The sequence below is a fragment of the Canis aureus genome, chromosome 2 (genome assembly GCF_053574225.1).
Source record: "Canis aureus isolate CA01 chromosome 2, VMU_Caureus_v.1.0, whole genome shotgun sequence".
Classification (NCBI taxonomy): Eukaryota; Metazoa; Chordata; class Mammalia; order Carnivora; family Canidae; genus Canis; species Canis aureus.
This window is the reverse complement of record NC_135612.1, coordinates 944,623-959,154: the sequence shown is the minus strand read 5'-3', so window position 1 is coordinate 959,154 and position 14,532 is coordinate 944,623. Positions and strand designations below refer to the sequence as shown.

Below are 14,532 nucleotides of genomic sequence, written 5' to 3'. Positions count from 1 at the left end.
GGCTCGCAGCCTGGCACCACTTCCTGGCCTGTGTCGCCCTGGATACGATTGGTTTCGGGGCATCCGTGTCCCCACAAGTCAAACGGGAATACCCCCACCTTGCTCATGGGGTCACCGAGAAAGCGATGCTATCGCTGCTCCGGGGCGAGGACGGCAGCTGCTCACATTGGCCTGGTCCTCGGGACGCGGCAGGAGCTCTCAGACCAGGACTCCGGGCCCGTCCCCCCAGGGCCACTCTGCTCTTGGGCTGCAAACCGCTGTGCGGGGCTGGGCCCGCGGGTGCCTGGGCCGGGACAGTGGGCCTGTGGGCGGCTCTCCCCGGGGGGCTCCAGTTCCGCGTGTCTGGGCAAGGAAACTGGGAGGCTCCTCAGGTGCCCCTGTTCCCTGGGCCGGCCAAGCGGCAAGGCCCCCGGTGTCCGAGGGCCCAGCAGGGCAGCTGCTGCCTGAGAGCTGGGCCTTTTCCCCTTGCCTCACCCCCTCTCCCACGCCAAGCAAATGGCCCTGAGCTCCAGGGACACCCACCGCGTCTCACGCTGGGCTGATAAGCAAGGAGAGCAGGGGACAGAAACCAACCCTGGGTCCCCCCGGGCCCCAAGAAGACGCCGACACAGAAAGCACTGTGGGTTGCGAATCCGATCATAAAATGAGTGCGTGAGACCTTCCGACGCCGTCCACTCAGTAGATCCACCTGAGAACACCCCAAGCAGTTGGCAGACGCCCCAGAACCTCTGTCCGTCCGTAAAGAAATGGGGGTGAAAAAGCAGAAAAATCTACCTAAGCTTTGTGAGATCGAGGCAGAGCCTCAGGAGCTGTGACGGCAAAGCACGGCGCGGGGGGAGCCAGGTCACAGCGCCGACTCCGGAGTGACAAGCAGCCTCGGGAGGGGACCAACCCTTGGTCATGCTCCGGGGCCGGCAGCCAGGACCACCGTGCACCCGCCTGTCCGCAGGCCCCTCCTTGCCCAGCCCGAGTCCGCGACCTATGCAGCAGGGACAATCCAGAGTCATCTGCTCAACTCTGACTTCAAGAAGAGCCTGAAAAACCGTGTTAACGCCACGCTCGTTGCAGCGAATTTCATTCAGTTTGTCGGTAAGAATTTCATTCGAACTTGAGTTTCAAAGAGCTTTTGTATGTAAAAGTCTCACATCAAAACGTCATCTATTTCCAACGAGAAACACCTATTCCGTGGCCTGGGCCGGTATTTCGTCCGTGAGGCCCCTGAAATGACGATCAAGGTCAAGATTCTCACAGGAAGCTTTCCAAGATCTTTTTTTTTCATGTTTGGTCCCTTTAACTCTAGGACGGACAATCCCAAGAAGAAAAAGAATTTTCGCAAGAAGAGGGCTCTCGGGGGTGCCTGCGGGGGGTCAGCGGGTCAAGTGTCTGACTCCCGGTTCTGGCTCAGGTCATGATCTCAGGGTCACAGGATCGAGCCCTGGGTCAGGCTCCACACTCAGCGGGGAGTCCGCTTCTCTCTCTCTCCCCAAAAATAAACGATTAAGTTTAAACATAAAAAAGGAAGAAGAGGGATCTCTAGAGTTTATGTAACCAGTTCCTTTATTTTACAGCTAAGCAGAGGAAAGATGAAGATGCCGACTGACGTTACAGGTCACGGCCAAGCACGACCAGGAGCTGCGATCTCCTCAGGTCGGGCACACATTCTCCTTTCCTCCCCCCGACCACGTGCTTCCCTGCCAAGCCCTGAGTATGGAAGCTGTACTGATTTCTTCCCTTCGTGACCTCCGCTGACCCAGAGACGACCAACTGACACCAGCGGCTCTCACGCTGCTTCCTTTCCGTCTGCTTCCAAAACCTTCCAAAGCAGCTGTGATGCCACGGACAAGCGGGCTCCTGCGGACATCACGTGTCCCCGGCGCGGGCGGGAAGGACCCGACAACCACCACTGGCTCCACGGTACCTCTCGGCGGCACCGAGCCACGTGCCGCACCCACGGCCTGGACGTCACTAGGCAAGGGCACGTTTCCGCGTCTCCCGCTTCAGGCCTCAGGTCACCAGGTGGCTCCCCAGGCGCGGACCATCCCCATGGGGCCCAGAGCCGGGCGGACCTGCTGATGGCAGGAAAGCGGTTGTGCCGGAGTCACTGGGTGTTGGGTGCCACGCGGTGATGCTTACGGGGGGGGGGTGGGGGGGTCCCAGAGCGAACCCCGGGTGGAGCAGCTCGGCACGCACAGCGCCATCAGCTGTCAGCTGGGGTCCCCGGGAGGCAGCCCTTCTGCGTCTGGCCTCAGCAGGTTCTGATGCAGTACACGGGCCTTCCTTTAAGGTGAGATCGTCGGGGTGCAACGCTCCGGAAGGTTCACAACAACACCCCAGCAGTACGCTTCCCTGAATACGGGATGGTCTGGCAACACTGAGCGCCCTCCTGCAGAGGGACAAGCGGCCTGGGCTGCACAGAGGGGTCGTCCATGTGGACCCGGGGGGCCCACCACCCTCGGGTGTCATGGCCGTCGCCCCCAGGCCTCCCTGGATGCCCAGTGGGGCCCAGGCCTACACCATCCTCCCCGGATGCCCAGTGGGGTGCAGGCCTGCACCATCCTGCCCAGATGCCCAGTGGGGCCCGTGCCTGCAGCTTCCTCCCCGGATGCCCAGTGGGGCACAGGCCTGCACCATCTTGCCCAGATGCCCAGTGGGGCCCGTGCCTATACCATCTTCCCCGGATGCCAAAGCGCCTTGCTTCTCAGTTGCTCGGGGACCACACTGCAACCACTTATTTCTCTGCTGGTCAGCACAGTGTCCTCAAGACCCTAAAATGCTCCTCAGACCATCCGAGCCCTGTTTGTCCAGCCCCAGAGGCTTCAGCCAACCCTTCCTCTCAGCTGATTGTGGATCGGAGCCGCGTCCCATCCACACCACCTCCCTGCCGAGACCCTGATGAGAACCCACCCGTGTGCTGCCAGGAGGTGGTAGGAGAAGGGGCTGCACAACCTGCACTTCTCCCTCCCGTCCATCTGTCCTGCTGCACCTGCCCCTCCCGGCCCGAGGCCCTGCAGGAATGCTCTGGCGGCCTGCCCTGCCCGGGTGCACCCCTCTGGGCGCGGCCTGCTGCAGGGCCTGCTCCGGAATGTGCTTCCTCCTCCGGGTTCCCAGGCCTCCTCCTAGGACTGCTGTCCAGGAGGTAGAAACACAGTGGCGTTTACCTAGGGGGCGGTTATCACTGGAGATGGAGAGGTAGGAAAAATAAGGTATTTTAAATACGCAGACAACCGAGATGCCAGTTACGGGGAGTAGTCACTGAGACTGGATTACTTTGACTTAAGAAACAGAAGAATGTCTTCCATGGTAACAGCTCACACACTGTTTTATAAACTAACAGAAAATAAAGAAGCTTCTTACCACACATTTTTTATTACGTATGAATGGTAAATGGAGGTATGAATTTACACCTATTAACTCCTGAAACTGTAGTTCTAAAATCTTGTTTTATGGGGAACATGATTAGAATTTAATCTATGAAAATTAACAGCCGCTCTGTTTAGTGTAAAAAAAAAATCCTATTTAAATTTTAACTTCATTTTTGCCAAATACAATAAAACCTAATCAACCTAAAAAAACAAAAAAAAAAACAAAAAAAAACAAAAAAAAACTTTTATTTATTCCTGAGACACACAGAGAGAGGCAGAGACCCAGGTGGAGGGAGAAGCAGGCTCCACGCAGGAAGCCCGATGCGAAACTCGATTCCGGGACCCCAGGGTCATGCCCTGGGCTAAAGGCAGATGCTCAACTGCTGAGCCCCCTGGGGATCCCCTAATCAACTTTTCCTAGGTCTCAAATTCAGCTGTCACTTAAATTTTCATTTAAAAATTTGGACAATCACATTAGCTGTGGCAGCATAATTTATGAACATATTATTTTTGTTTTCCTTTGGTCAGTAAAAAGTAATTAAAAAAATAATAAGAGCTATATGGTTCCTTTCCTGCTCTGCCACCCATGAGTGAGTCTCAGGAACAGGGAGCATCTGAGGTGGGGCTGCCTGGGGCTGCTGGGCGGGCGAGGAGGGGGAGGAACAGGTGGAGGGGCTGGAGGGCCTTCGGGGTGTTGGGGGGACCAGAGGCCTGGCCACTCCCTCAAGCATCCCCCCCTCACCGGGCAGGACCTGGGGGGCTGGTCTCCCCGGGCAGCTGGTCTCCCTGGGCTGGCCTGACCCCGAGCCCCTGACCCCGAGTCCCACAGGCCCAGGCCCTCTCACACATCCCAGCCCAGCTTCTTGGGGCTGGGCGGGGCCGGACAGGCTGGGACAGGGCACCCTCTGCATGTACCCGGCTCCAAGTCTGCACCCCACCCTGACCTCCAAGGGCGCACGGCTGAGACTCGGTCACCATGGGCTGGGGCCCACTGGGGCCCAAAGCAGAGTACGTTGAATTAGAGGAGAAAGAGGAAAACTGAGATTTGGAAAAGCTGAACAGCACCGATCCCCGGGTCAGCCGCGTCCTCCCGTGTGTGTGAGCAAGTGCAGCATCAGTGGGGGCCCTTGCTCCCCGGGACGGTCACATCGTCAGACGGCGTGTCCCGCCCGGATCCCAGGGGGCCCTGGAACCCAGGCTGGACAGGTCAGGCTCTGCGCACTTCATGGTCAAAGTGGCACGTGCACACAGAAAATCCTAGTTTCCAAACACACCATTAATCCCTTTGTAAATTGAAAATGATGCAAATACACTGTTGCTTAAAGGACACATGATAAATCAGCACGGATGCTTGGAGTCCTCGCGTGAAGGACATTCACGCTGCTTATTTCTAGTCTTTGAAATTTCAAGAAGCAGAAACCCCCGAGAAGTAAGGAGCATGGCATAAACCACGTCCTGTCTACACACGTGTGCGTGGGTCTCAATGTGGTGCTGACAACGCTGCAGAAGCTATTAGAGCACACGCAGGACACCTGGGCAACGAGAAACATGGGTCGTAAACGGCTACTATCCTCACTTCTGCAGGAAAGACGCACAAACACCCGGGAGGCTACATAATACCGCGCTAAGGAGTGGGACTGGACGGGACAGGCTTGTCCTCTCGGCAGCAAAGGTTCTAGGGCTCCTGGCTTCCCGTCCAATAAGCGTGTCCGCGTGTATTTTCATGTCAGCCCCGCGCCCATGTGGGCCCTGAGATCAAGAGCTGAGGCTCCACCCCAGCCAGCCAGGCCTCCGCGATGACTGGCGCATCCTGGGCTACACCTGTTTGCTTTAAGCAGACTGAACACCCGGCGTGGAGCCCAGCACGTGGGGCTAGAGTTGCCACCCTGAGATCAAGACCTGAGGTGAGGTCAGCATTGGACACGCAGTAGCCTGAGCGCCCGGTGCCCCTTCTCGGCTGCGCTCTATGAGGCCCCAGACGTGGAGAGGCGGCCCTTGTACAGCCGGGCCGTCCCAGAGCCACATCCTTCCTCCCTGCCATGGGAGCGCCTGGCCACCACACAGGGCCCGTGGGAAGGGGCACGCGAGGCTGTTCTCTGCCCAAGATAAACCAGAACCACAGGGCGCCTGGGGGCTCGGCCGGTCAAGCGCCTGGCTCTCGGTTCCAGCTCAGGTCGTGGTCTCAGGGCCATGAGATCGAGCTCCGGGGTCGGGCTCTGTGCTCCGCTGGGGATTCCCTCCCTGTCCCTCTGCCCCTCCTGCTCATGCTCACTCAGCCTCTCTCTCAAACAAATAGCAGGGCAGCCCAGGCGGCTCAGCGGTGGAGCACCTGCCTTGGGCCCAGGCCGTGACCCCGGGGTCCTGGGATCGAGTCCCACGTCGGGCTCCCTGCATGGAGCCTGCTTCTCCCTCTGCTTGGGTCTCTGCCTCTCTCTCTCTCTCTGTGTGTCTCTCATGAATAAATAAAATAAAAAAAATAAGTAGTAAAGAGAGAAAGAGGGAAACGAAAGCAAAGACTCCGTCCTTAACCAGCTCCGTGTATCTGGGCTCCAGGGCAGGGCCGCACGCTCACACACACAAGCATCTCATAGGCGAGCTCTTCGTAGGAGCCGCTCCGGGGAGAAGGAGCAACCCGAGCAGGTTTGCATGGAAAGCACGTGTGAGTCCCGCATCTCGAACGGCGCAAGGTGCTTGAGGGGAGGAACGCGTCTGACGCCCCGCTGGCCCGGGCCCCTCGGGTGGCTCAGCCCTCAGGGGCAGCCCAGATCTGCAGCCTCCTTGCGGAGTGCAGCGCGTGCACCGGGTCTGAGCGGGGTCTGAGGCTCATCCACAAAGATGAAGACAGAAAAACCAACATAAAGGCGTTAAAGCCCCATGGCCAGGCTTCTTATCCTAAGCCAGCTACTTCTCACAGGACCCCGGACCAACTGCCTTAAGATCTCCGCTTCCTCCTGGGCCACACGGGGGCAGTGACGATGCCCGTGTCAGGACGTGACCTGAGCCCCGTCGTGTCTTGTTTGTGCTGCTGCAGGACCAGCAGGGAGAGTCGAAGTTCCTCCCAGCTCAGGGGCACGGGGGGACCCAGCCTGGGGCCCGGGCTGTTCCACTCTGGGACACGGGGCCCAGCACCCTGGCCGCCCCCCTGGCTGCACCGAGGCTCCGTGGACATGGTGTCTGGCGCTGGGCCGCGCAGGTCAGGCCCTCAGGGTCGGCACTGGGCTGCGGGCTGCAGGCTCGGCGTGGAGTGGGCTTGGCCCTCTGCGCCCCCGGCCCCGCACTGTCGCGTGAGGACATAAAGCCTAAAGAGAAGGTGCACAGAGCTCGTAGACGAGGTGACCAACGGCAGGAAACCAAGCACAGGGACGCCGCGCCGCAACTGTGAGCTCTGGGCCAGGACACGCGCTGGACCTGGTTGGGTGCCCTTCTCACAGAAGCAGCCGCCCTGAACGACCCCGTGTCCACCCCAAGACACGGGATAAACAGGAGGCCGTGGCGGGGAAGCTTCGCGGCGGGGAAACGGACGCACGTTTAGCAAGTGCTGCACGGCGCGTGGGGAGCGAGGAGCACCCATGGTGTGCCCGGGACGCATCCCCCGGACGTCGGCGGCAGTGGGACAGGGCCACGTGGTGCTGACAGTGCAGCAGGAGTGAAGGAGGCGGGGGCCAGAGCCCAGCAGCCCGGCGGGGGCAGGACCCGTGTGCGAGTCCGCTGTGCCATCTACACGCGTGTCTCCCAACCAAAGAGCGACAATAACAGACGCCCCACCGGGTCCCGTCACCAGGGCTCCCACCAAGCGTCGGCTCCAACCTCAGGCCCCCGGAACGAGGACAGGCCTCGGCTGGGATTTGAGGGAACCTCCACAGAAAGCAGGTGTGGTCCCCACGCAGCCCTCGGGGATCCCCCAGCCACCCCCCGCCCCTGACCGCCAACCACCTGGGCCCCTGCAGGGTCACCATGAGCAGCTACTGTAATGCAGGAGACGCCTGGCCAGGTCGCGCGTCCCCATGACCTTGTCCTGTGACTTACCGGCCGGCTGTGTCTGTGCTGCCCTCTTGGGGTAAGTCTTGCTCCGACTTCTCGCCACGTTCTGATCTGGCCTTGGAAGCTCCACGCACAGACCTCGACTCCTCTGTGATGCCGTCCTGCCACCGGGAAACGCAACACGTCCGTTAAGGCAGGTGGGGCGTGGCCGCAGGCCCAAGGCAGGGCTCTGAGAGGCGGCGGGCTCACACGGGGTTTGCAGGGGGTTCCCGTGCTGCGTGGACCAAGGGCCCCGGGGGCCCCGCTTAGACTCAAGGGCGATCCCGCACGGCAGGCAGGCCGGATCCAAGCAGGCGGAGAGCACAGAGTATGGGGTGCCCTGGCCGCCGAACGACCATCACGCAGGGCCAACGTGTCTTGGTGGCCCGCACCTCGGGGCACCTGGGCCCTGGTGTCAAGGACCTGAGCTCCCTGGGGCCGGGCCTCAGTGCACGTGCACCTCCCTCAAAGACCCAAGCGCGGCCACTGACACCGGAGCAACAAACGACCCCGAGGTTCACAGGAAAGACGCACCTATGCTGGACTCGTCACAAAAAGAGCCACGTGTGGGACAAGGACGAGAAAGGCCTTTTCACAGCCCCAGATCCTCTTCCCGCCCTTACAGGGTACGTATCAGCAACTCTCCCCAGAAGAGGCGAGCCTCGTGGGCAGAGCCCACCCATGAGCTCCCGTGAGCAGCCTCCCTTCCCATTTCCCAGTCACCTCCACGAGACGCAGGAAGATGCTGGAAACATGGCAGCGGCTCCTGCTCGGGCTCCGGGGGCCCCCGGGGACTCATGAGACCGCCCACGAGCCATGGGAGGAGGCCTCCGACAGCCCCTCCTCCCCTTGAAGTCTAGCCTGTTTCTAGGGGCTGTAGGGAAGGGCCCCAAATAGCAACACTCCTGTCCTGGAATCTCAAACCAAAAAATCCCGTATAAAGAGCAAAGTTCCATTATTATAAATGGTGTGAGCTCTAAAGAGAAGAGAGACCTGCACCAGGTGGTCTCCGTTACCAGCTTGGGCAGCATGCGCCTCGCTCACACTCGGAACCCCACCTTGTCACTCAGCTCTTCCTCAGGGGTTCCCGCTCGGGAACAGGGAGCGAGGGGAAGCCACGTGACGCAGCCAACGAGAGCCCGGCCCCGAAACCCAGGGTGGCCTCTGTCCAAGGCCAGCTCTGCCCGAGCGCGTGGGCTCCTGCAGACTCTCCCAAGGGCCCCGCGCCTCACCTGCCTCAAGGTGGGTTCCTACTGACTCAGCCTGGTCCCGGCAGAAGGACATGCAGTGTCCTCGCCACCCCTGACACCAGGGAGGCCCTGAGCGATGGGCAGCATGGGGTCCTGTGTGCCCAGGGACACCGAGGCGGCAGCTGGGACCCCTGCCCCGGCCCTGCGACCAGGGCACAGCCGGCCGCCAGTGGGCAAGGGCCGCTCAGGGTCCAGGGGCTTTGGTTCTGGCACCTTAGGGGGTCATAGGAGTCCTCGCACAACAGGCCAGGGTGCGAGACCTCACAGGGGGCCGCGCGGACCCCATAGCACATCTCAGGCACCTGACACAGAGGAGGTTCTGACAACAGCGTGGGCCCTTGACACGGGAGGAAACGCGGAGAGTTCCTGCAACACTAGCCCCACACCTGGGCCCCCAGTGGGGATTTCTCAGGCCGGATTCTCACTTCTGGGGTATGAATTCTAGGGGCACCTGGGGGCTCAGGGGTTGAGCATCTGCCTTCAGCCCGGATGTGACCCTGGGGTCCTGGGATCGAGTCCCGCATCAGGCTCCCTGCATGGAGCCTGCTTCTCCCTCGGCCTGTGTCTCTGCCTCTCTCTCTGGGTGTCTCAGGAATAAATAGATAAAATCTTTAAAAAAAAAAAAAGCCTTTTATACAAGGCGCTGATTCGTTATCAGCAGGAGCCACCTACAACCTTAACAGGTGGAGGCTGTTAGCGTTCGAAGGCCTCGGAGAAAGAGCTACCCGCGGGCGACCAAACACTTCACCTACGCCAGGCTATCGCTCTCCGACCATAAAACCAGCACCCACAACTCCTGAGGTTCTGGAAGGCCAGGCCATCACTTATCACCAAAGACATCAAACGTTTCCCTTCTTAACAACAGGTTTTTCTAAAGAGACGGCAGCGTGTTCCGGGCCCCGTGCGGGCCCCGCGAGGCAAGGAAGGCCGCAAAGAGTGGAGTCGCCCCTGCCGCGCCTGCACCCACCTCTGCAGACGCCCGCCTGCTCGCCCGGACCACGCGGCCGCCCACACGCACGCCCCAGGCCCTGAAGGCCATGTCCGGGGCTCTGCTCCTGGCCCGCGGCGCCCCCGGGACCCTTATCCCGCTGCATAGGGCGAGTGCTCCAGGCTGGCTGCCCATCCTCTCGCCCCCGAGGGCTCCCTCACGATGCTCCCCAGCAGCCACAATGCTTGCATTTCAATGAATTTGAGAAGCCAGGTTTGGGTCAACATGTGGAGACCAACGCAGCGTGTGTCAGACAGCACGACAACGGTTTTAGCAGTGCAGACACGGACCGAGCCTTTGCGGCGGCTTCGTTTCAGGGACAAGGGGCTGGACTCACACGTTCTCTCCACAAGCCTCAAAACGTTTTATGTCCCAAGTCGAAAAACAGCCCAAAGGCTGACCAGCAGCTCTCCTTCTAAATATAAAAGTAAACATACTCTTCCCGCAGGTCCCCGATGATCCCCTCTCCTGGGGAAGAACCTCAACGGCCCAAAGGTCAATCTCTCAGGTATCCACGTGTCAGCCTCCGACACAGGTAAGGGCACCCGGGCAGGTGAGTCGTATGGCATCAGAGAGCAAGCCTCCAAGTGAACATGGGGCCATCAAGGCGATGAGCGCTTACTATTAGTCGCTCTTTTACTGATTATCCCTGATTTCGAATTCAGGACCCAAACCCAAAAGTGGGTCGCAGAAGTGGTGTTACAATCCTAACTCTGAACCTGACCCTAACCTCAACCCTAACCCCAGACCCAGACCCCAACTCTAACCCCTAACCCTAACCCCAACCCGACCCTGACCCTAATCCCAAACCCATCCCTAACCCTAACTCCAACCCTAACCCCAACCCTAACCCTGACCCTGACCCCTACCCTGACCCTAACCCTGATCCTAACCCCTAACCGTGACACTAACCCCGACCATAACCCCAAACCTAACCTGACCCTGACCCTAATCTCAACCCCAACCCTAACCCCGACCCTAAACCCTACCCCTAGCCCTACCCTCAACCCTAACGCCAACCCTGACCCTGACCATAACTCTGACCCTGACCCTGACCCTAACCCTAACCCTGACCATAACCTGGACTCCTACCCTGACCCTAACCCCTAACCCTAAACCCTACCTCAACCCTTAACCCTAACCCCTGACCCTAACCCTAACCCCTACTTTGACCCTAACCCTAACCCTGACCCTGACCCTAACCCCGACCCCAACCCTGATCCTGACCCCAACTTCAACCCCTAACCCCAACCCCAACCCTGATCCTGACCCTAACCCCTAACCCTAACCCCAACCCTAACTCTGACCCCGACCCCAACCCCTAACCCTGACCTTGACCCTAACTCAGAGGACAGGCCGCCACCCGCCTGGGCTCTGCAGGCCTTGGGACCTGCTGCACCACCTGCATGAGGCCCCACCGCTGCAGCGCAGCAGTGCTGGGACGGGGTTCCCTGTGCCCCTGGGCACCCACTACCTCACCCTGCGTGGCACAGGCTCCGTCTACCAATAGGACGCACTGAGACACCACAAATTCTTTCTCACGACACAAGGTTCCCGCTTCTCATACGGATATTGGAAGAAGACCCAGTTGGCCCCGTCCTGCGACGTGCTCGCGTCGGCCTCAAGGCCAAGAGCAGGGACTCTGGAGCTGGGCTGCTGGACAGGGACGCTGCACCCATCCTGCTCCCGGGCTGGGTCCCCTGGACACGGACCCGGCCTCCTGGAACCCTAGTGTCCTCGCACGTAACGGAGGATACCGTCGTCAAGACGACCGCCACGATTCTGTGAAGCAATGGATGGAAGACCTTTGGCATGACACATGGCACCGGGGATACCGGGCAGCTGCTCAGCAAGGTCCAAGGCACGGCCACCGTGTTGCGCCCCACAGGTGGGCCCTGTGCTGCAGGAGACCTGACGGGACCCACAGTGCAAGGCACCCCCGGAGGGACCGCAGGGGCTCAGGCTGCGCCCGGGGCCGGCATGAGCCCGCCTGGGGATCACAACATTGCTACACACGGGGATCGTGGCAGCAAACGGGCTTCTGAAGATGGTGAGCTTTACCGCATCTGGGAAACCCTAAACTGAAACCTGAAAGGCCGTTTCGGTCAAGTTTCTTTTGTTTTCTCCCAAAGAAGGGGTTGGCAGAGGGCTGGGTGGGGGAGAGGGAAAGAGGGCAGTCCGAGCCGTCCACAGGCAGCCTGGAGCCCGTGCAGGGCGCGACCTCACGACCTGACCCCGAGCCAGGACGCCCATACGGCCGCACAGCCAGGTGCCCCACCAAGGAGCGTTCAATCAACCCGTCACGCTTCTGCAGGGAAACCAAGGAAAACAACGTGAGTCCTGGGCCCCGGCGCGCAGGCACGTGGACAGCGGGACTGAGCATCGTTACCTCCCGGGCGCACCCTCCCCCCAAGGGGAACTCGCCCCTTACCTGCGCCGGTGCTTGTAGCCAGCGGATCCGAACTTGCTGAGCCTTCTCGACAGCGAGCTCGATTCACTTTCTGGCATTCTACGCGTTTTTAAAAGAAAATCAGATACGGAGGCGTCAGTGCAGGTGCTCAGACGACGCTGTGTGGACAGCGGGGCCGCCCTGGTTCTTGGCAGCTCACGTATTCACTGACATGTTGGCAGGAACCCGCGAAGGCCGCAGCTGCCTGACGTCTGAAGTGCGGCCGCCGGGGCACACGCTCGAGGCACATGCGAGCGCTCGGCGTCTGCACCCTGTCGGGCCCATCCGGTCCTTGAAGTCATACCCGCGAACCAACTTGCTTTCTCTCCTTAAATTGGGGACCTTGTCCCTGTGCTGAGTCCCCCAAGGCCATGGTCTTCACGCAGACGTGACGGTCTCACGCTTTCCTACCCCGGGGCTTGCCTGCCGAGTCCTAGGAGGTGACTCGGTGAGGCCCTGCTGACGGCCAGTGAGGCCTCGCCCCTGCCGGGCCACCCCCTGCCCCATACAGACCCCGTAAAGGACGCGGGGCATCGCATCCAAGCACTTCTCCAGCACCCTGCCGCTTGGGACACGTGCTCTGAGCAAACCAACTAGGAGTGAGGGGAGCGACCGACGCAGCTTTAGATTTAAAAGCAACACGTGAAGCTCGCTACCTCGCCTCACAGGATCCGGGTTTGTCTCTGCAGCGCACAGACGCAAACCCGCAAGCGCCACTACGGGGCAATGGGCCACCCTTCGCCTCGTCTCCCTCGGCCTCCGAGGAGCACACCACGCGGTCGCGGCCTCTGACTCTCCCTGCCGTGTCCCTCCCTGCTGGCATCAGCATGTACGCTCCCCCGGTCTCGCCTCCTCCTCCTGCACCGGCTCCCGCTGCCCTCAGTGCGCTGGGAGGACACCACACGCAGGCCACGGCACCTGCTTCTGTCCCCGCGGCCTCACCCGGTGCTTCTGCGTCCCCCGGCACGTCTGCGGGGCCAGCGCTGGTCCCCCGGGTGGCCCGCACACCCAGCCGCCCTCCCCACACCTGCACTTGCACAGCTAGTGGGTGGGTGATTCAAAGCTCGCAGGCCTGCAGGGCTTGGAGCCTCCACCAACACCAAAGCTGTGCTTTATCCACATATATGAACGTCCTTGATCCACCACTCCTCGAAGCGGGAGGGAAGGAGGGATTGTGTTTTACCGCGCGCCAGAAAATTAGCTGGCTGAAAAAAGTAGAGAAACACATCTAGATTTCCACTGCACACAAAAGAACTGTCATAAACGCAAATTGACATTCATTTGTGAGCGCGACGCACCTGAAGAACGTGTGATGTTCCACGCTGCACTTCCAAAGATGCTTGCAGGCCGTTTTGCTTCGAGCTTCAAAAAAGAACGAGGTTTCATTGCACTGGAAGTAAAAAAAAAGGAAGAGAATATGAGTGACCGGGGGCCGTGATCGCATCCCGATGAGAGCAAGTGGAAACCGACCCCTGATGCCAAGGGGATGCCCGTGAGCCCAGGGCTCCACTGCCCTGGTATAGGACATGCAGGCCAGGTCTACACAGATGACTAGGGACGCCTGGGGGGGCTCGGCGGTTGAGCACCCGCCTTCGGCCCAGGGCGTGACCCTGGGGTCCCGGGATCGAGTCCCGTGTCAGCACGGAGCCTGCGTCTCCCTCGGCCTGTGTCTCTGCCTCTCTCTGTGTCTCTCATGAATAAATAAAAATAATAATAATAAAAATTAAATAAAATAAAATTTTTAAAAAATAAATAAAAAACAAACCGATGACTAAAGAGAGTCAGGAGGAGCCGACGTGAGCAGTGCCACCCGAGCAGCTGCAAGGACGCTGGCTTCCACGTCCCGCAGCCAGGCATCGGGTGAATCAGAGGGGATGACGACGATGACGACTGGATCCCGCGACAGGGGTAAAGTACGTCACGGGAACACACTGAGTGTCAACTAGTACTTTAGCCCGGTGGTCACTCACCTACGTCCGACCATAGGAAATAACTCTAATTGCTACACTCTTGAAAACTGTTAATTGTTGAAAACGATTGTAATTGAAGACTCGATTGTTATATTATACAAAACACTATTTTTTTTAAGTGACTAAAACGCAAGTACTCGAATAAACCGCAGGCTCTGTGAAGCTCTGCAACGGGCTTTCACCTGACACAGACCTTGCGAGCTCGCGTGCAGACGCGCCCCGGGACACGGTTCCTGCGGGCGTGCGGACACAGAGTTGCCAGGGCCGGGGTGACTGGAAGGGCCTGCCCACCCTCTAAGAAGGACACGACAGCGCAGGCATGAGTCTCCCCCACGTGCGCCCAAACGAGAGGCTCATCTGCAGGATGCACAGGCATGACGAGGGCAGGCCAGTCCACGCAGCCGGCGGCAAGGCCACCCAGAGCCCCAGAACCTCGCGCGGCTGGGGAAGGAACTTCAGATGATCCCGGGGGTCCGTCCTGGGAAACGTGACC

At 59.9% G+C, this 14,532-nt stretch overlaps 1 protein-coding gene across 3 annotated transcripts in view; it reads right to left on the bottom strand.

The window, feature by feature from the left end:
• Window positions 1-14,532, bottom strand: part of EPB41L4A (erythrocyte membrane protein band 4.1 like 4A) — a 178,772-nt gene that overhangs the window by 46,956 nt on the left and 117,284 nt on the right. For all 3 annotated transcript variants that reach the window (XM_077861434.1, XM_077861448.1, XM_077861437.1), the window contains 3 exons: window positions 13,368-13,459; window positions 12,052-12,129; window positions 7,389-7,504 (listed from right to left, as the gene is read on the bottom strand). In XM_077861434.1, the coding sequence (XP_077717560.1) occupies window positions 7,389-7,504; window positions 12,052-12,129; window positions 13,368-13,459 (286 nt within the window). The remainder of the gene's footprint in view (window positions 1-7,388; window positions 7,505-12,051; window positions 12,130-13,367; window positions 13,460-14,532) is intronic.